The 21,054-nt window shown below is 59.8% G+C and overlaps 1 protein-coding gene across 1 annotated transcript; it reads right to left on the bottom strand.

Moving 5' to 3' along the window:
* Positions 1-2,260: 2,260 nt before the first annotated feature.
* CUEDC1 (CUE domain containing 1) lies at positions 2,261-21,013 on the bottom strand. Its single transcript, XM_059866305.1, has 11 exons — positions 20,885-21,013; positions 8,862-9,323; positions 8,247-8,374; positions 7,285-7,402; positions 5,711-5,888; positions 5,100-5,183; positions 4,216-4,305; positions 3,688-3,781; positions 3,480-3,538; positions 3,095-3,165; positions 2,261-2,884 (listed from the first exon to the last, which is right to left on the bottom strand). The coding sequence occupies exons 2-10, from the start codon at positions 9,150-9,152 to the stop codon at positions 3,098-3,100; spliced, it is 1,110 nt and encodes a 369-aa protein (XP_059722288.1). The 5' UTR covers positions 9,153-9,323; positions 20,885-21,013; the 3' UTR covers positions 2,261-2,884; positions 3,095-3,097.
* Between the last annotated feature and the right edge of the window lie 41 nt (positions 21,014-21,054).

Raw genomic sequence — 21,054 nt, 5'->3', positions numbered from 1 at the left:
TTCTGTCGAAACCTTTCTGTAGAGAAATGATACAAACATCACTGAGAATTGTACATTTTTATGTAAGAAATGCATTTTGGCTCCCAAGCTGGGTTTGTGGCCTTTCCACTCCATAGACCTGATTTTTGTGTTTTACAGCACACAAAAACCCCTCTCCACCTCCCCTGAAATGATGCTTTGTGCCTCCAGGATATTTGGACACGGCTGCAGAGTGACATCACCCAGAGGCTGTGCCTGGCCTGGCATGTGTAAGGACGACTTGTTGGTGGCCAAGCCGTGCCCAGAGCCCTGTGCCAGGCCTGGGTGGCCATGGAGCTTTCGATGCAGGACCCCAGCAGGGTTAGAGCCAGCAGGGCTGGGCACTGGCACCCACCCGGGCTGTCCCCTCCCCAGCTGCCAGCTCCGGCCACCCTTCCTGGCTGTCCCTCTCTCAGTGGGAGCAGAGGGGACGAGCTCAGGCAGAAAGCAGAGGCAGCTGCTGGCCCGGGGCTGCTCCACCAGCACACAGCTGGCTGGCAGAGGTGACCCAGGTGTCCCTTAACGAGCAGCCTGGGAGGAGGGACAGTGTCCCCTCTTTGTCCCGGCTGCCAGCGGTGCCCAGGACTGGCCTGTGGCCCTGTGCCAGCCTCTCCAGGGAAGCTCATCCCGTCCCTGCAGCCAGGGCAGGACCAGCCCAGCCCAGCCCAGCCCTGGGGCCAGCAGCTCCCAGCCCGGGAGAGCAGAATTCCAGAATTCCCCTCTCTCCGTGGTGCTTCCTTGTGCTCATGGAAACCGCGCTGGCACCGCCGCCCACCATGGAATGGTGACAGCCTGATCTGCTTCCAAGTTTGATTTTCTTCCAAATATGCAGAGCTGCTTTGGGCTGGGAGGGAGTAACGGCAGCTTCCCAGGGCCCCCAGGGCCAGCGAGGGCAGGGAAGGGGCCCCTCCTGCTCCTCAGCTCTCTCAGAATGGAAATCCCACCCAGGGACTAAAGGATTTTCCCTGATTCCCCCTTAGCCCCTTGCACCCTGAGGCAGGTGCTCCTCCGGACCCACCTCCTACCCTGGGCAGGGCAGGGCAGGATGGGGCATCCTGTGCCCTTGCAGCACTCCTGACAGTTGTGCACCCCACCAGGAGCAGGGCTGCTGCCCACGGTGTGGCACAGCCAGCGTGGCCTGGGCTGCCCTAACCTGTCACCGTGCTGCCACGACTCAGGACTGCTCTTCAGTCCTTCAGAAGCAAAGGAGAGGACACCAAAACTGGTATGGGCTGGGTGGGGTGGGAATTCTGCTGCTTTGATTTTAGGAGCCCAAAGCTTGCTGGCATCCCAGGGTGCTCCCAGCCCACGGCACCTGCCCTGGCCCTCGGCACCCAGCACCTTGTCTGAGCGCCGGTGCTGCGGGAGAGTTTTGTGCTACGGAGACATCCCCAGACCCTGCAGCCCCAGACACCTGGAAGCAGCCCTGCCCTGGCCAGGAACCAGGGAAGTGAAGCTCAGGGGATGCCCTGATCCCCAGCACGGCTGGAGGGGACGGCAGCAGCGCTCAACAGGTGCAGCAGCTGCAGCGCCGCCGGGGCAGGAAATCTTGGCGTCCACTTCAAAGGCACGCGGGCTCCGCGGGGATTGAAGAGGAGCCTGCCGGGAGCCAGCGCCTGCAAGGGGGACTTTTGTTAGCAAACCCTGCCGAGAGGCAGGGAAAACAGTTGCGTGAGTGTTTGATGGCTGGGGCTCCTGCGTCTGCCGCCTTCACAGCTCCAATCCTGCAACATTTGTGCTGGTGGGCAGGAGCCAGGGAGTGAAGCAGGCACGTCTAGAGCCACCTCCTGCATTTGGCAGGGAGCGTTGTGCCGATAAAGGAGAAGAAAATGTGCTGGCGGGAGCGAATCCTGACTTTACGCTCGTCACTCATTACTTACACAGCGAAGGAATTTGTTTATGTAATTATTTTTAGCCTGACAGCATCTCTGAGAGCTGCAGGATTCCGGCACTGTGGGCACGAGGAAGGGGCTCTGCTCCTGCCCCGCACCAAACCCAGCAGTGCCCCCAGGCCCTGGTACAAGCTCTGTGCTGGAAACACCTCCACCAGCCCTGCCAGCCCCTGGCTTGGGCTCTGCCTCTCACCTACAGCAGGGGCGTGCCTGGAGCTCCCAGGGACCACACCAGGCACCCCCAGCACCTCACAGCCGGTGGGACGTGTTCTGCTCCATCAGTGAGGGTTAAACTGGTGTGAAATCCAGCCCTTGGTGCTGCCCCACAAAGCTCCCCAACTTCAAGGCAGTTGTAGCAATGCCGAAGGCAAAGGTTTAATTCAAAGTGAAACGCCTAGGAAAAGAAGGCCTTTCCTTTATAAACAATTTATATTATTTGACTATTACCTGATCTGAATCTCTGCTCATTACTCCTAGCAATAATAGACAACGGCTGTTAGCTTCCCTTTCTCACGTGGTTTTTGTTCCGGTGTGCGCAGAGTGAAGTTACATCAGACCACTACAGATATGTTCAGGAGTGCTCCGGCCAGGCAGAGCCCACGTGGGATCGGATCCTCGTTAGTAGGACTGATTTCATTCCTCCCGTGCCGCCGGCCGAGGGAGCAGGCGGGGCTGCCCCTCCCCAGCCTGAGCTCACTGGCTCCTCCGCAGCCGCTAGCAGCAGCTGCCCGCTTTTTTTTTTCCTTTTTTTTTTTTCCTTTTTGGCTGATTTTCTCGATAGGAAAAGTTGTTTTCAAACCACTGGTAAGAAAACCTTGTGCCTCACTTTGATACTTGTACTTCAGAGGAGTACAGCAGCAGAGGGGGAACAGCAAAATCTGGGTGGTTTGTTGGGTGGGTTTTTCCTTTTTCAGCCATCTCCTGATGAAGCCTCGGGCACGTCCTGTGCCAGCAAGAAACCCCAGAGCTGGGACCTGCAGGGAAGGGAAGAGAACAGCACGTGCTCAGGCTCAGCCACACAGTGCCAGCACCCGGGGCTGTCCCAGCCCTGGCACCCATGGCCACTGATGGGGCTTGTCCCCACCCAGACACACTCTGGACCCAGCCTAAAGCACGTGGCTCTTCCTCCAGCCAGGCTGGGCCATCCACACCCAAGTGATCACCCATGCCCAGGTGCCTCTCACCGTTTACTGCCCTTCCTTCGGCGTCTCCTCCTCCTCCCGGAGCTGCTGCCGCCGTGCTTGGAACTCTTCATCTGAAAGGCAGAGGCAGGCAGGGGCTGCAGCCACCTCCACACGGGGCACCCCTGCACCACGGTCCCAGCTCCGGGAGGAGCCCAGGGGAGGCAGCCCAGCTGTGCCCAGGGCAGGGTGCCCTTGCTCAGAGAGAGAACTCCCAGGGGGACTTGGGGAGTTTCTCCCAGAACACACCTGAGAACACCGGTCGGAGGCTTTTGGCCCACAGGGGTATTTCTGCCAGGTGTTCACACCTGAGCCAGCCCTGGGGTGATGTGGCACCACGGGAGCCAGCCGTGCCAAGCCCAGCACAGCCTGGCACAGCACTCCTTACCATATGCATGTCCTTCCACGTCATCCAGAAGATTTGCTGTGGAAGCCGCTGTCCCCATCCTGCACCCTCTGCTAAGGAAAACCACTTTGGGGCCAGGATGGGGCCATGGACCACAACCACCCTCACCAGCCCACATTCCAGCCACAGAGGAGCCCTTGGGGAGCCCCCCAAGTGAGGCCCCCCTGCCCCACAGCCCCTTTCAGGATACACCTGGTGCTTCAACAAGTGTTTTCTTTTTGATTTCCTCATCTTCGTCTTCTCAGAGAAGGCTCTGGCGAGTTCAAACAGCTTCTTGCGCGTGGCTGGAAGGAAGCAGCTGCGTGAGGGTCTCACCCAAAAACCTCTCCCAAAGCTGCCACAGGCAGGGGAGAGGAGAGGGGCAGGGCCAGGGGTGTGAGAGCCACCCGCACCCAACACCCTGTGGGGATGCCCAGAATCTGAGAGGGAGACAGGGACACCTTGGTCCCTGGTGGGAGGTGCCCATGTTTTCCCCTTTTTCTGGGATTTTCATGACCTTCCTTACCCACCCCTCCCAGTGTCCCCAGTGCCTCTAGCCCAGCTGGGGCTACCCAAGGACCTTGCTCTAGTTTGTGGTGGGAAAAGCAGGCTGTGACTTCTCAGAGAGAGGATGAGTTTGGGAGAGTGCCAGGTGCTGCTGCCATTGCCCCTGCCCTCCCCACTCCCAGGTCCCCTCCAGCCCTGCCAGGCTGCCAGCACGGGCCCTGCACACACTCACATTTCCCCATGTGCTTGAGCTTGTCTCGGAATAAGGCATCGTCAGACACGGCCCCGCCGGCCTCGCTGGCTCCAGAGGGAGCTCCCTCACCTGCAAGGCAAACAGCTGCTCACCGGAGTGCCTGCCTGCCTGCCTGCCTGCCTGGAGAGGGGGCTGCCACCATCACTCCCAGCTCCAGCACCAGCCAAGGGCAGAGTGGGGAGAGCAGGTGGGATGAGGGGGCTGGCTCTGGATGGGGACCTCTGGGGACACAACCTCTGGCACTGGGGGTGCAGAGCTGTGGGCTGGCAGCACACCCTTACAGGTGCTCAGTCCCTGTCCCAGCACCTCCCTCCAGGGTCAGCAGCTCCAAATTCCCCCAGGCTCTGACTGTGCTCTGGGTATTGGATGATGCTACCCAGTGGATCAGGAGCAAGCCCAGCTGGGTCAGGGAAGCAGAGACCCCAGAGCCATGTCCCTGTTCCCCAGGTCTGAGCCCAGCTGGAGCCCTGCCAGGCTGCCCAGGCTCGCCCAACCCTGCGAGGGGCCATCGACAGACACCAGCTCTAATTCTGACTCTGGGCAGCTGCTCTGCTCCGAGGTTAATCAGGATTACCCAGAACAGTCATTATGCCTCCAGGCACAATCCTCTGCTGCAGCCCAGGCAGGGAGGGCAGGGATAGATGGAGGCAGGATGCAGGAGCACCTCCACATGGGGAGGGCAGGAGCACCCATCCCCAAGACCCACCAGCTCCTCTCCCGTGCTGGGAGGGCAGCAGGGAGGGATCAGCCCGTTTCCTCCCTCCACAGCCACTCTGGAGGCAGCTGGGCAGAGGGATGGGAATGCAGGGCTGTGGGGGACCCTGCTGTGGTGAGACAATGCTCACATATGTTTTGGAAGTTACCTGATAATACGGAGGAGAAACCAAAGTCGTTGCTGACAGCAACACCAGTCGACTTGGATTTTTTGGACTCATATTTCAATCGATCTGAAACACAAAAAGCGCAGGGCCGGCTCGATCAGACCCTGCAGGCAGAGCACATGGCTCTGCTCCCCTCTCCCCTCACAGCCCCATGGCTGCTGAGGGACAGGCTGCTGGCAAGGGAGGGAGCTGGGGCTTTGCTTCTACACAGTGACCACAAGCTGCCCACCCACCACAAGCACACGACGAGGACACCCGTGGTTTTCCTGCCACCTGCAGAGACGGTGCTGCCAGGACCCTGCCAAGCACCATTGACAGGGCTGGGGAGGGCTCAGAGCCCATTTCCAAAGCTCCTTGCTGCTGGGCTCTGGCAGAGATGCTGCAGAGGGCTGGGCAGGCGGAGGAGAGCAGGAGTCCAGGGAGCAGCCCACCAGTGTGGGCAGCTCAGACCACCAGCCCCCAGCCTGGCCACATCTTGTACCGGCTCTGCTTTGGCACAAGCCCTGATCCCACGGGCAGGGCGCTGCTGCCAGCAGCCAGAGCCACAGCAGGGCACACGCCCAAAAAGCAGAAGTTTCTGAAGGCCCTTTCACCTCTCTCCAGGGCGAGAAGGAAATCCCGGTTCCTCTGGAGCTCCTTCATGAACTCTTCGTTCTGCAGGAAGAGCGCGATCCGCTCGTCCTCCAGGTACTGCTTCCAGCGCCGCTCCTGCTCCAGGGAGCCCCGCGGCCCCAGCCCCCGGGGCACGGGCTGCTGGCAGCCGGGGGAGCCCTGGGGAGGCAAACAGGCAACGGTGGGTGCTGCTCTCAGGGGGTCCCTGCAGCAGCACCTCGGGCTGAGCTCGGCCTTTTGCCCCTCTGTGACACCGCAGCTCCCCCAGCCCTGATGGGCACCCACTGCTGCTCCCAGAGGGGTCCCTCCCTCCTCTGCCCAACAGCCCGGGGCAAAGGGGACAAAGGGGGACAGGGCATCACTGCCTCTGCCTCTTGGGAAGGGGGACAGGGCAGAGGGGACAGATATCCCACGTGGGAGCCTTTTGGAGCTCCTTTAGCAGAGCACAGGCTGGCAGGGATTTTTGACTTTAAGCCATGGGGTTGTGCCATAGCAGAACCTGGTGAGGAGGTACAAGAAGGGTCTCAGCAGCATGGCTGCTTTATCTCCCATCTCCAAAGAGCAGAGCCTGCAGTGTCCTGCTGACAAACACCCCTGCATGAGGCACATCACACCCCACACCTGGGGAGCAGCACAGCCGCACGCTGCGGCACAGCCTCATCCCTGCCTCCAATATTTATCTGATTTGTAGCTGCTCCCAGAGAGCCATAAAAAGCAAAAGCACACAATTACTGGGGAAAGAAAAGGGCAGCTGCTCCTCTCCTCCCCCTGAGCCCCAGTGAATTGGCACACTCCTATTCCCAGAAAGGTAATAGAGCCCGTGAAGCTCAACTTGCAGGGCAATCATTCATGAAAACGTGGCAGGCTGCCTTTGGAGAGGAAACGAGAGTGAGGAACAGGGTGCCTGCACCCCCCCAGCCCTCTCCATGACAGGAGAGTGCTGGATCCATTTAGGGGTTCCTGTGTTAGCAAAGGGCCAAGGGATGCCCCAAACTGTGGCATGCCTGGAGCTGAGCAGGATGCCCAGCATGTGTTGGGGGTGCTTGTTCCCCATGGGATGCTGCCAGTTGCCTGCCCTGCTGCTGGCACCCAAACTTTGTGGCTTAAAACAACCATGGAGCACAGGTGGACTCTAATTTTCCAGGGGCAAATCCTCTGGCTTGCACTAGGTTTCCCACCCAAATTCCACTGCAGCAGCCCTCAAGCCCCGGCAGTGCTGCTCTCCTTAGGAGCATTACTGGTCCTGCTGCTCCTCACCAGAGCAGTGGGCATGATTTTCAAATACTTGAGAATATTAGGAGCTTATGGCAAGTGGCATTTCTGGCAATAATCATTGGGATAATGCAGAAAAAAAATCAAAGCTTTGCTGAGAGCTCTTTCACACCTTGCCCACTTCAGTCTCTTGAACAGGACATGCTCCCAAACTTTTGGGTTAGTCCATACCCGGTACCCAGATACTTCCAGCATGCTGATGCTGCAAGCTCAGGGAGGCTGAGGACTGGGATGGTGTCCATGCCACCCCACAGAGCAGGCTGGAAGAGGTGGCCAAGCTCACCTGTGTGCCAGCTGGGGCAGTCTGCTGGGGCAGGATGCGCAGGAAGTCCTCGGGGAGGTTGCCCAGCAGCGGCGGGTTCCAGTTCCTGTAGAGCGCGGTGCTGCTGGGCACGTCCGTCCTGCAGGGCAAGCACAGGCAGCACCTCTGCTGAGGAGAAACCCAGCAACACCAACACATCCCCTTGTGGCAGCGTGGCACAGGGCCTGGCACAGCAGGGCCTGGCACAGCAGGGCCTGGCACAGCAGGGCCTGCCCGGCTCCACCAGCAGTGCTGGAAACCACAAAACCCCAGCACATCCCTGAACCTCCAACGTTACCATCAGTTCTGGAGAGTGAAAGGCTTTCCTAGAGGTGTGGGAATATTTGGGAGCTGTATTTCAAACCCTGCCCTGCAACTCTGCATGCTGGGTTTTCCTTCTCCTCCCTGTTTCACTCAGACTCCCAAAAACCAGCCCAGTGGAGCCCCAGCACTGCAGAGATTTGCCCACGAAGCTGACAAACGTCTCTCTCCCAATGTCACCCCCAGCCTGCACAGAGGGCAGGGGCTGGCACAGAGGTGCCCAGGGCTCACGCTTGCTGTCCCTCAGCTCCAGCCAGAGCAGTGCTGCCCGGGGCCAAGTGAGCCAGCCCGAGGTGTGTGGTGAGCAGCCGGGCGGGGCTGGCCCAGCACCTGGTGTTTTCCAGCAGCAGCAGCAGCAGCAAGTGCTCCCCGCCCCCGAGCTGATTTTTGCCATTCCACACGCTGCTGGGGCGGCTTTCCGGCCCCTCAGCTGTTGGTGCTTTAGACCCTCACAGGGATTTTTGAGCCAGCTGTGAGCTTCATTCATCTCCCTTGGCTTTGTCTCACTGGACCCTATAAGGAACAGGGCCAGACGGCCGTGCCAGGGCCAGCTGGCTCAGCCTGACCCCGAGTGCTGGCACAGGGTGCCCCAGGAGCAGGAGCTGCGCGGGGCTGGGGCTCACCTGGGCGGGGGCGTGGGCGGGGCACGGGGGTAGCGGCTGCCCAAGGCCTGGCTCTCGTAGGCAGGAGGGGAGTACACAGGAGGGGGCTCCTCGTCCGAGCTGTCCGGCTCCAGGGTCCGCTCCAAGATCTGCAGGGTGAGAGGATGGGGGGAGGGCAGGACAGGGAAAGGCTCCCCAGGGGGCCAGAGCCCCACGTGCAGCAGCAAAACAGGGATGGCACAGGCTGAATGGTGCTGCAGAGGATGGGGTACCCTGCTGGCACTGGGCCTCCTGCACCCAGGGGGGTTTTGGTGGAGTTTGGAGGTACTGCTTTCAAGGGAAGAGGGTGGCTGAGCCCACCCTTGGTGCACACAGCCCCAGGGAGTCTCTCTGACAGCAGCAGAAGGGTCCCTGTTGGGTTTTGGGGCAAGTGAGAGCAGGGAGAGCACTTAGCTTGAGCCTGAAGCACTGCCCAAGACAACCTTTGGTGCAGCAGCCCAGCCGATCCAGGCACTCAAACCTCTGCCTGCCTGCAGCAGTTGAGCAGCACCGTGCCCAGGCAGGAGGAGGCAGGATGAGACTGATGGCGACCCAGCTGTGGAGGGCAGAGCCCACAGAGGGAGCCCAGGCAGTTACCTCGGGGGGGATGCTGTCCTCCGAGTCCGAGCTGTCGTCGCAGCCGCTGCCGTCCAGGTTCATCTGCAGGAGCTGGTCGATGGTGGCGTCCACGGCGCCGTTGTTGGCTCTCAAGACGCACTCGATGATGTCGTAGTCCATGCTGGGGAACATGGTCTTGAAGTCCTCCATGGCCTGGTTGAACTCCAGGCGCCGCACCTGCCTGGCGGGGCGGCTGTTGTTGAGCTCCTGGGCGGAGGAGCCGCCGCGGGAGCCGCCGTTGCTGCTGCTCCGGCGGAAAAGGCTCGTCATGGCGGGGCGGCTGCGGGGCTCGGTGCCCGCGGTCCCGGCTGTGCCCGTGCCCCTCCTCACGGGGGGCTGCCCCCGCTGCCAGCCGGGACCATGGGTGGGCGGCGGGGGTCCCGCTCCCCGCGGCCGGCGGCTCCGCGCGTCAGCCCCCGGCGCACGGCTGCATCCTCCCACCTGCGGAGGGGACACGGACAGAGTCACCAGGGGACAGAGTCACCCAGGGACAGCACCCAGAGGCTCCCCTGTCTCAGCAGGGGACATTCGGTTCCGTTCCACCCATCCCACAGCATCCTCGTGGGACTGAGCCATCCCTGCAGCGGGCACGGCACGCCGGAGCCTGGACGTGCCGTGCCAGGAGCTGTACCAACAAAATGCAAGGCAAGAAAAATGGCATTACTTCCACTGCAGAGGGCTGCCCAGATTTAACGTTTCCAGGTTTGACATGTATTTATAAACACAGTAAAATCACTCTTTAAAATAAAACATGGAGTCGGCTCAGAGAGTGTCAGGGCAGGGGGCTAAAATGCTCTGCAGCACGGCAAATCGACCTTTTGGAAAAGCTACCAAATCCAAGATTAACATTCACTTTAAAACCATAAACAGATTATACAGCTACTGCTTCTCGTTTGAAAATGCAGGGCCAAATTCAGTTCTGGATTAACTCCACTGTTTGAAACAGAATTACCCCAGGAACACTTTTGATCCATAATATCATTTTCAAAGGCTTTTTCTTAAGCGGCAGGCAGAGAGTTCAGGATAACTGTCCCTAAATGGTATTCAATGCAGAAGAACGTGCCAAGCACATTTCTTAGCAAAATGGTATAATCAGATTCCAAGCCATTAAGAGAAGCAGTCACCTCTGAAGGTCACCTGGGCTCTCTCCTGCCCAGCAAGACCGTGTGACAGCCACATCCCCAGTGCTCAGCCACTGTGCCAGCCACAGCCCTGAGCTGCTCCAAGGGGCTTCCAGAGGCTGTTGAGAACAAAACACACTTGCAATACAAGGGGAACTCAGGGAGAAGCTCATTTTTTGCCCCACTGCTAATTTACCCCCACCCTCATCCCCAGGGACCGCACTGCTCTGGTACCAGAGGAATCACAGGGATGATTCCTGCTCCAGGCACACTCTGCTCTCCTTCCCTGGCTTTTCTGTAACCCTGGGACTATTTGCATTTGGATGCACCAGTTGGTCCCTGGGCTGAGCATGGTGCCAGGGGCCATCCAGTGCCACCTTCCCGTGGCATTTGCTCCCAGGCAGGACAGGACCCAGGGAAAAGCAGCAGCAGAATCACTGTCAGGCACAAGGGGCCGGTTCCAAACAGCACCAGGAGCCCCCAGCTCGCTCCTGCTCACTAATAATATCCATTTAACTGGTCACTCAGCCAGGAACTGTCTCCATCCCAGTAATTCCCAGTCCCCAGGATCAGCTTGCCAGGAGCCAGGCGTGGAGCAGAGCAGGAACAATTCCGACAGCTCTGCCCAGCTCTATTCACTGAGGACAAATAAATCCGCTGGAGTCAATTAATAAAACACTGCTGCTCGCTTCCTCCTCCGCTCCCCTGACTCATTCCAGCGAAGAGCCAGCATTGTTCACACCTCTGGAATTATACTTTAATTGCAATATTGCATGGCTGGCTTAGTCACGTATTAAATTGAGTTGTAACACATTCACAGGGTACACACCTCCTTACAAGATTTGGCTACTCCCAGAGCCTGGACACCCACGGGAACACAGCTTATGCTGGACACACACACACGATCCACAGATGGAGATGAGAGTTTCTGTGGAGAACCATTGGCTCAGCAATGCTGTGCCAGCCCAAAAACCTCAAACAGCACAATAACTCCCCAAAATCAGGCTGGAATTCTCCAGATCCCCGTAAAGTAACCCAAGTACCTGGGCTGGGGAATCTTTGTCTCCCAGCATCTGACCTTTGAGTGTGTATTTAAAGGCTTCCCTGTAACCATGAGGGCTGTGCCAGGCACTGGCAATCCCCCTGTTGCCAACACCAACTCAGGGGAGGTGTTAGTCAACACTGCCCGAGAGTCTGGGACAGCTCCCTGGAAGTGCTGGATAGTGGCACTGAGCACAGCAACGTGCTGAGCCATGGAAATCCGGTCAGAAGATGAACAAAACTAGGGATGGGGACAAGTTTTTTACACCAGAAAGGCTCTGCTGCACCTCTGGCTTCAAACAGTCCCAGGGGAATGTGTTGGGACCTTCCCTGCCCTGAGATACACCCCAGGAATTCGGGGCTGGCAGGGCAGTTCACATGCCCTGAAGGCTTTTAAACCCATTTTTCAAAGTCCTGCCGCGAATCCAAAGAAATGCAAATCACTACATCAGCATGAGTTAAAATCCAGGGAAAAGCAAGTGGCCCTGTTGGCAGGAGCTGATTTCAAAGCCCAACAGGTAGCTGCATCCCGAGCTCCTCCCCAGCTCCTGCTGCCTGCAGCAGCGTTCAGGTGAGCAGCGGGGAGGGCAGCAGGACCCCGCTGGCAGCTGGGGAAGGGGCTCACCATGTTCCTGGCCCTTATTTCTGTGATGTCAGTGAGGGGCAGGGGAGATGCCAGGAAAAGCAAAATCCTTTGGACTTCCCAAAAAGGAAAGAAGCTGGCATGTGCCTGCAGCCCACGCGGGCACAGGCGCTCGGGCACCAGCTGGGCCCCTCTGCCCTCCTGCCCCACGTGCAGAACCAGCCCGGGATGACTCCTTGGCTGCTGCCTGACCAACTTTTCTCCTGCCCTGTTATCAGCAGAAGGAGCCTGAATGCTGTTATCCATCCTCCAAACCCAGGCACAGGCATAATCCTTCACCCTTCTGCTGCACCCATCACAGGAGGAGCTTAAAGGCTTTGCTTGCTCCTGTCTGCGTGTCCCCGTCCCACAGGTCACAGAGAGCAGGGACACTGGTGTGGCTGGCACTGCCCCTGTGCCCCACCAGCCCTGGCAGCACAGGATAAATCTCCTGTCCCAGCAGGTCCTGTCTCGCCCCAGCTGAGCCACCTCAGCATCCAGCAGTGGTGGCTGTCCTGGCACTGATCTGTGCCACAGAGAAAGTGACAGGTGACACCCCGTGCCAGGCTGGGGCCAGGCACAGAGCCAGCACTGGGGTAGGAAGGGCTGCCACAATGCCACATCCACACCAGCTTTTATCCAAGTGCCTCCACATGCTGGGACAGGGCTGGCATGGAAAATGCTGTGTTTTGGTGTCACTGCACTGCTAGGACAGCACAGGACACTTTCCCACACCCCTCCACGACTGCTGTCTCACTGCACCCTGTGCTCAGGCACTGGCACACCTTTAGCTGCAGCCCCTGCCCTTGGCTCACCACTCAAACCCAGAAAACACAACCAAACACGAGCTGGCCTTGGGGGGCAGCTCCCCCCTGCCAGCCCAGGGGTTCACCCTGCTCTTGTGCCACCCAAGCTGCCAGTGACTTGCACAAGTCAGAGCCACCCCTGCCAGAGCCAAGGACGAGAGCAGAGCCAGGAGAAGGCCTCAGTCAGGCTCCTGGGGAGGGATAATGCTCACAGCCTGGCAGGAACATCCTCCTGTGCCCCTGGCATCCTGCCTGGGCACAGCTGCTCTCCCCCAGCACTCAGTACCTCCCAAAAATGGGCTTTTCCATGGAGGGACAGCCCGAGGGGAAGCTCTGGAGAGGCTGCTGGCCTCAGCTGCCCAGGCAGAGCAGCTGGATAATCCCGGGGGTGGGTCAGACCGGGAATGTGGTGCTGGGAGCAGCAGTTGCTCGGCTCGGCACGGAGCACAGCCCCACCGGAGAGCCAGCAGCTGGAAAAGCACTGGGACTGATGGCTCACAGCCCTCCCTGCTCAGGGAAGAGCCTTGGCACCGAGTGCAGACCAGAATATTCCCTTCCCCAGTGTCTGCTGTGGCTCAGACAGCAGATGGGATTGCTCAAACGCTGCCCAGCTCCTTCTCCCCTGCTATTGCCACGCTGTGCTCATGGAGACCCCCTGAAAACACACGGGAGCCTGGACCCCCTCTGCAGCAGGACGGGGTGACACCACCGAGGGCAGAGTCCCCCAGCCCCACACTCCCCAGCCCTCAGGGCACTCATCCCGTGGTGGCTGCAAGCCCAGGCCTGTGGTGCCTCAGCTGGGGATGCAGAACAGACGTGCAGAAGCATTTCCATGGGCAGGATTATTTGGAGAAAAGGGCTGACAGCAGTTCCTGGAGGGAAGACTCTTGGAAGAAGTCTCAAAACTCAAGGATGTTAAGCTAGAAGGAGTAGCTCTGTCCAGAGCAGATGTGCTGAGTTCTGCTGCAGCCAGGGCCCTGCAAGGGGATTGCTCAATGTGGGAACGAGGAGTCTGGGAGCGTGACTGCTCAGCAGCTGCAGGTGTGACTGTAACAGGACTGAAACTGGGATGAAAAGTGTATGATCAGGAAGAGAAATTATGCTATTCTCTACTACCAAGCATGCCAAGGATGTGCAGGATGGGCCCCTACCAGTCTCTCCTAAATCCCCTAGTCACCTTCCTCTCTGCCTCAGGGGATGCTGTGCACCCCTCCTGGGCCCACAGCCTGGGAAAACTGCTCCAAGCAAATCCTTTTTCATGGAAACAAATAAGCACCTGAGGATCTCCTTTAATTCTTGTTCTACCGAGTATTAAAATGGCTGGGTTTAAGCCCTTTTCAAAAGCAAAAGCAATCAGGGAGGCGAGCACAGTAAGCCCTGCTTGGGAACCTGTGCAGCCTCTCTGCAACAGGAAACTCCCCTCCTGGCTCCGAGGGCAAGTGCAGAGGAACCGGGAGAGCCACGGAGTGATCCCAATCCCTGCTTGACTGGGAGCCCTTGGACCCTGCAGCACCCTGAACACTCAGCATCCACCTGTAAGGGATGCAGCTGCTGCCTCTCCCACCAGAGCCGGGTGCCCTTCCTCCGGACAGATTGATGGGAGCCCTCTGTGAGCCGGCCAGATGTGGCCCTCCATGGCACCCAGCTGGCTCCTAAACCACCAACACCACCCCACTAAACCCGGGGGGACACTCTGAGCTGAGAGCCAGGCAGGGCTGCACCCCGGCACCCACCTTCCCCTGCCAGTGCCGGGCTGCAGCGGGATCCGGGTGCCCCCAGCCCTCCGTGCCAAGCCAGGCAGAGAGGCAGAGCCACCCCCTGCCCCTCGGCATTGTGCGGTGCTAATCCCCGGCTTGGCTTTCACACATTTTCTGTCGGGACCCCAGCCCCCGCCCCGAACTAAGCCCACATTAATGAGGCAGCACTAGATCCTCATCCAAAAGTCGCCTGCCTTGCGAGGCCGCCTTGCACTGGTTTCATTGAAGGTAATTTGATCTTGGTAGGACGACATTCCTAAAATAGTTGAGGGAATTCAAACATGAAATAAGGTTTCCAGGAAGGGATTAAAAAAAAAATAGGTCAAGCAAGTGTGAGCGATTAAAGTGACCCGGCATCCCTTTGTACGGTTTAACTGCGACTCTCAACTCTACCTTGCATCAACGTGTAATAAATTAGATCCATGAGGCTGCCCAAAGCAGAGAGGCTGATATAAGATTATTGCAGGAGGTGGCTGGTGTCAGTGACCTTTCCTCCCCTGGCTTTCACCGCCGACATCAAACACACAGGGCCCAGCTGAACCATCAGCTCAGAGCTCTGGAACGGCGCACACGACCAGGAACCAGTACTACCTCTGTCCCACGGGACAGCCCCACGCCTATCCCAAGCTTCCTGCCTCAGTTTACCCATGCCAAGGCTGGCAGGAGGGAAGCTCAGGCACCCTGTGCCCGCTGTTGTCCCCCCACAGCCACTGCACAAAGCCCTCACGCCATATGTCACACAAACCCGTCTTGAACTGCTTATCCCTCTCCTCCCTTTGTGCTCCCAGCTCGGCACAAAAGCTGGGAAGCAGCTGGGAGTGAAAGAAAACAAAAATTCCTGCGGACACAAAGGTGTGTGGCATTCCCTGGGGATTGGGCTCAGGGCACGGCGTGTGGGGGACTCGCTGCAGGGCAATTTTTGGGTCAGGTTTGGGCAGTGAGTAATAAAGGGGAGTGGGGGAACATGAACCCGGCTGGGGGCAGGGCCAACCCCATTCCCTGGATAATTAGTGTGGCTGATTCCAATTGCTAATTTGCCATTATAGGTCAAGGGTCACAGAAATTAAAGGTTAGAAAGGAAAAAGGGAGCCTTTTTCCTTCCCTTCCATCTCTCTGCATAGCAGGAACATACTGGAACGGACTGGGATGAGACTGGGCTGACCCTGCCCCAGGCTGGTGCAGAGCATCTCTGCAGGACTGGGCCCTGGGCATCCCACAAAGGCAGGGACAGGCAGGGACAGGCAGGGACAGGCTGTGCAGAGCAGGCCCAGCCTCCAGCCTCTCCGGGGCTGCTCTCCTGCCATCAGGGTTTAAGGGCCGTGGCTCACTGCGCAAAGGAAAAACCCCGTATTGATTCACCCGGAGCTCTGGAGCACAGACCGCACGAGTTTCTATGGAAACAAAATTAGTGGAGTAAAACTCTCCCTGCCAGCACACGGTGAATTATTCACCAGGACAGGCCCCTGGCCAGAGGGGCTGCTGAGAAGATTTAAAGGTGATCACAGAGCTGCTGCTGTGATCCCCCTTCCCTCGGGGACCAAACCACAGCCAGGGAGGACAAAAGGCCCTGGGTTTCCATGCCATGTGTGTGGTGGGAAGGTCCTGCACCTCCCTCACCACATCCACAGCCTCCGGGGTCCCCAGGGAGAGGAGGAGGGCTTCCCCCCTCGCTTCCCCCATCCCAGCCCCTTGCACCACAGCAGTAATGGAGGGCACAAAGTGTCACTGCCTGATGTCCACCTGCCATGCACCAGCCATCCTGTGGTCACCCATCCACCCCGGACACTTTGGATGAGCCTGAGGGCAGAAGCAGCCACAGCCCAGCTCATCCCACAGAGCCTCTCAGCAGCATGCTCACCAAGAGCCAGGGAAGAAGGGGACTAATGAAACACAAACAGAGCAGGGCTCTTTCATGAGTCACTGAGCCATATGGCAGATGCAAGCTATCCCAGGAAAGCGCCGAGCCAACAATCCAGCACTGTGTACCCTCGCTGTCCTGGGACACAGTGTCACACTGTCATCGCACCGGGCTTTTGTCCTCCCTCCTGCTGGGTGACATTGCTCGGCAGAGGAGAGCCTGCTTGAAAGGCTACACCTCACCAGGGACAGGTATTTAATTAAGGCCCTAGTCAGGCCCCTCCTGCCAGCCAGCACAGGCTGCTCCATCCCGGCACAACCCGGGTTGTGGGGCGGAGAGAAGCCCTGGAAGGAGGAACGCTGGGTTTGCTCCATCACAGCACATCACAGAAATTACACGGGACACTAACCTGGATTTGAAGCCAGGCCAAGGCTCAGAGAAACTCTCAGTCTCCTCAGCAGTAGAGTCATTCCTGTGCCAGCACAGTTCTGGGTGGCAAAGGGACCCAGACCCTCAGCACTGGCTCTGCTTTTTACCCCCTTTGCCAGCAGCCACGTGCTGGGCCCAGCCACCACAACAGGTCACGTTCTTCTTAAAAACCCATCTAGCTCCTCTTTCACTAATTTTAAGTTTGCATGACTAATTCAGCTATACCCCATCCCAGCTGATTTACACTGATCATGGCAATCACCAGCCAGGGAGGGTAAAAGGCACAAGGATTTTAGAAGGAACAGTTTAGGCTCCAGGAGCTGGGAATCCTCCCCAAGACTGTCCCCCGTCCCCACTGCTGCCTTACAGCCCCAGCACGTCTCCCAGTGACCCATCTCCACCAGCAGAGCTCCAGGACCGTTCTCTGCATTTGCTGGGGATGATCTCCCTGTTTGCCCTGCTCAGCCCTGCTTTCCTGAGCCAAGGACAGGGGCCAGGCTCCCTCTGCAGTGTTGGTGTGCCCATCGGCGTGTGCCTTCCCTGGGGAAGTGAGAGCAAGGCCAGGGATCGACCAGCTGTCAGGCAGAAGGAAGAAATACCACTTCCAGGAGTCAGAGCTCATTTCCCAGCAATAAAAGCAGGCTGGGGCTGGAAAAATGTACCACTAATGGGGATGCACATCCCACACCACTCCAGCCGCTGATAGGAAAGCACCCAGGGGCTGTAGCTTGGAAAACTAAAAGCCATCAACAAGGCCTGGTTTTAAGTGGCACAGCTGTAGATTAGGCCCAGATCAGGGCTAAAGGATCTGCCATTCCCCACACGGATTATTGCTGTGGATGATGCCCTCCACATGCCAGCCTCGGCTCCTGGATGTGAGTTATGGCTCCTCCAGCAGATGGAAAAGAAAACCTTACTGCTTCCTTCCAGGGAGGGGAATGGCTCAGATCAGCATCCACCCTGAACTGCTCCACTGTCCATCCTCCTCAGCCCCACTATCCCCACTCCACCCACTCACACTGCACTGGGGACCAAGGCAGAGCCGGCGTCTCCAGTGCTCCCAAATGCCACCTAGAGAGGAAGACCTGGAGAGTTTGTGCTTCCTGGAGTTATTTGTGGGTGGATTTTATCTCCTTTCCCATCTATTCTCGGTGTGCTTTGGTGGAGGGTCCTCACTGCCGAGTGGGCAGCCTGCCTTGCCTCTGCCAGGCTCACACCCTCCAAGGAGGGCTGTGGGACACGTCTACCTCCCCAAAACAACCCCTGCAGACCCAGGCAGACCCCAGGGACTGGGACAGGCCTGGGCCCAGCCAGGGGACAGTCCCGGCAAGGCAGCTACTGTGGGTTTGAAGACACACGTGTTTGTTTGTTTGTCGCTGGGCAACAGAGAGGATGGAAAAAATGTCAATGTCATATTGTCACCTATGAGTCACCACTCAGCACGGGTCGGTCCTGCCACCACGAGTGTGGGGAGACCGGAAAAGGGCCCGAGGCACCCCAAGAGCAGCTCAGCACAGCCCTCTCTGCCTGCCTGGCCCCACTCTGACACCTTCCCCATCCCCACAGCTGGGGACTCGAGTGGCCCGGGCACATCGGTGGCCCAGGGGCAATTTTCGGAGCGCTGGAAGGCGAGGCAGGAATTTGCATTCCTATTTGCATTTCCTAATTGCGCCTGCGGGTTTCCTGGGGCAGCGGCCGGCTCTGGTTTCCATGGCAGGTTTTGTGCAGACCTGGAGAAGCGAGGGAGGCACAAAGAGGCCACAATGGCCCTGCCACTCACCCGCATCAAAGGCGGCCGGCGGGGCGGGCCGGGGGCGCCGCAGCCTGTCCCCCCCGGCACCGGGGGACCCCCGGCCAGGGGACAGGGTGGCTGGTGCCGATGCGGGGGGACAGCCGCGGTCCCAGCCCTGGGGACATGCCGGAGGAGCGGAGCCACAGCCGCCGTGGCCCAGAGGCAGCAGCTGCTCGGCGCCCGTCGGAAGTGGTGCAAGAGCTGGACCCAGATGTTCTCCCTGTTCTCATTTCCTGTTGTTTTCAGCCAGCTTTCCACCCAGCTGGGTGGGTTGCTTTCTCCTTCCAGCTTCCCACTCCATTCAGGGACCGTCTGGCTCGCTGCTGTGCCCATCCAGCTCCCGTGCTGGCGCCGGGAACCGGCAGAACAGGCAAAACAGACCCGGGAAAACCCGGTCCCCACGCTGCAGCTGCAAACCCAGGGACACCGAGCAGAGGAGAGGCTCCAGCCAATGTCCCTCCACCACCCTGGCCATGGTGACAGAGATGCTGCCACCATAACAAGAGAGGGACCCACCTCTGTGCTATTATTTCAAGTTTTTCTCTTGTTTTATAGTTACCAATTATCCTCACCATCACCTTGTGCCGCCCCAAAGCCTCCCAGCTCTGACTGCGAGCACCCCACAGGCGAGCCCACCCACAGGGTTAGGGTAGAGCCCCCTTCCCACACATCCCACCTGGGATTTCACCCTCAGGGCACAGACCCTGCCCATGAATGACCCTCCGATCCCCTCCTGGCTCTCCCACTCCCAATGGCAGCATCTGTGCCCCTGCAGAGGCTGCTGCTGCAGGCAGGTAAGCTCCAGCACCCCGTCAGGCTGTGCTGCTCCCCGGGGCACCACAGCCCCGATGCCACGGCAAAGTCCCTCAGCCACGCCACCAATGCCAGCAGGTGTCAGCTGGTTTCGTTCACTTCCTTCTCATTTGAAAGCTGTTTTTTAATAAAATGCTGGAAAAGTTCAAACTTTCCCAGGAACTGTGTGGCTGGGAAGAGGATGGGCACCTTTGACAGAAATAATTTTGAGGCTCTGACACCAGGGCTGTGGACAGCCAGGGGTTGGTGCACAAAGCTCTGCCAGCATCAGGCACAGCCTCACCACGGCGTGGCTGGCTAACACAGGGGCAAAGGCCACTGGTGCACAGCTACCAGGAGGTGATGGCAGGGTTTCCTCTGCCATGACAACCACCAAAAGCTTCCCACCAGCCCAGCACCAGCAATCCGCGCTCCCAGAGGGCTCCCCTGGGGTCTCATTGCCCCGGTGCTGCACTCCCGCCGAGCACTTCCACAGGAAAACCTCTGTGAAAACCACAAAAAGCTTCTCAGCGCAGCAGATGCCGCTCCAGCCTGTGTTCTTAGAGATGGAGGAGGAGGAGGAGGATGTGAGGAAAGCCACAGCTTCCCCAGCCGCAGGGCAGCCCCGCCAGCAAAGCCCCAGCGGCAGCCTCAGGGGTCAGCCCAGGATGGTGGTTCTCCCCTGGAAATCCTCACGGCTCCAGCCCCCGTGTTTGTTGTCAGTGGCAGCAGCAGGAGGAGGTGTGAGGAGGAGGTGCGACTCCACTGCTTTTTAAGAAAATAATAAAAAAGAGCCTTTCCAACCCGCCTGAGAGACAGACGGTGCAGGAGAGCACTGCTTTGAGCCGTGACTTGCACTTGACTCCTTCTCCATCGCTGCCTGCCCACAACCCCCTGGCAGCAATTTCAGCGCTGGACAGGAACCCCAGGTGAGGATCAGACTGGCAGGATGGTGGCCTCCATCCTTAGGGAGGATGACAGGTGTGGCTGAGCTGGGTACCCGGTCGGGGGCTCACAAGTGACCCCGGTCACCAGGAGGTGACCACCAGGGCTCTGGCACACCAGGGCCCCGCCAATTCCTGCACCAAGTGATGCCCACCCGGCGGGGATGGCGGGGTGTGAGATGTGCTGCTCCACGAACGCGGCACAGGGCACAGGGACCATGTCTAGCAGCAGGAAGCCACCAAATCCAAAGCCCCGGTGGCACGGAGGGATCGCGCTCGGGGACCGGCGATGCTCCGGGGCTGAGCGGGACGCGGGTCCTGCCCCAGGCCGAGCCAGCCTGCCCGCGCCCGGCCCCACGCGGGACGGCCCTCGGCCACATACGGGGACGGCCCTTGGCCCACATGGATGGCACCCTTGCCCCCACACGGCCCGGTGGGCTCGGCCCTCCCGGGGGCTCCGCACGCGGGACCCTCCGGAGCGCGGCGGGCGCGGGGCCCCGCGCAGGCCTGCGGCGGAGCCGAGCAGCCGGAGCAGCGGCGGGGCCGTGCCGGGGCTGCGGCCCCCAGCGCTCGGCTCCGGCCCGGCTCTGGAGCGGCGGCCGGGCGGCCGCAACAGGCGCGGCCCCGGCCCCGGGTTCCGCCGCTCCGCCCGGGCCCCGGTAGAGGCCGAGCCGGCGGCGCCCCCACTCCCCCCCAGCCCCGGCGGGGCCCGCGCGGCTCCGGGCCCGACCCGCGCAGGCCGAGCGGCACCGCCCGCCCCAGCCCAGCCCGGCCCCAGCCCGGCCCGGCCCGGCCCGGCCCGGCCCGGCGCACAAAGAGCCCCGGCCCGCCCCCCCTTACCGGCGGTCGGCGCCGCGCTGCGGGGGCGGCGGCGGGCGGCTCCAGTCACGCCGGGAACCATGGAAAGGAGCCGGGACGGGAGACGTACGTGGCGGGCGGGCGGGCGGGGGCGGCCGTGCCCGGCAGCGGGGGGCGGCGCGGCGGGGCCGGGGCCGGGGCCGGGCCGGGCC

This window comes from Haemorhous mexicanus, chromosome 22 (assembly GCF_027477595.1).
Source record: "Haemorhous mexicanus isolate bHaeMex1 chromosome 22, bHaeMex1.pri, whole genome shotgun sequence".
In the NCBI taxonomy this organism is placed as follows: domain Eukaryota; kingdom Metazoa; phylum Chordata; class Aves; order Passeriformes; family Fringillidae; genus Haemorhous; species Haemorhous mexicanus.
Note: the sequence above shows the minus strand (reverse complement) of the source record. Positions and strands in the feature narration are given on the sequence as shown.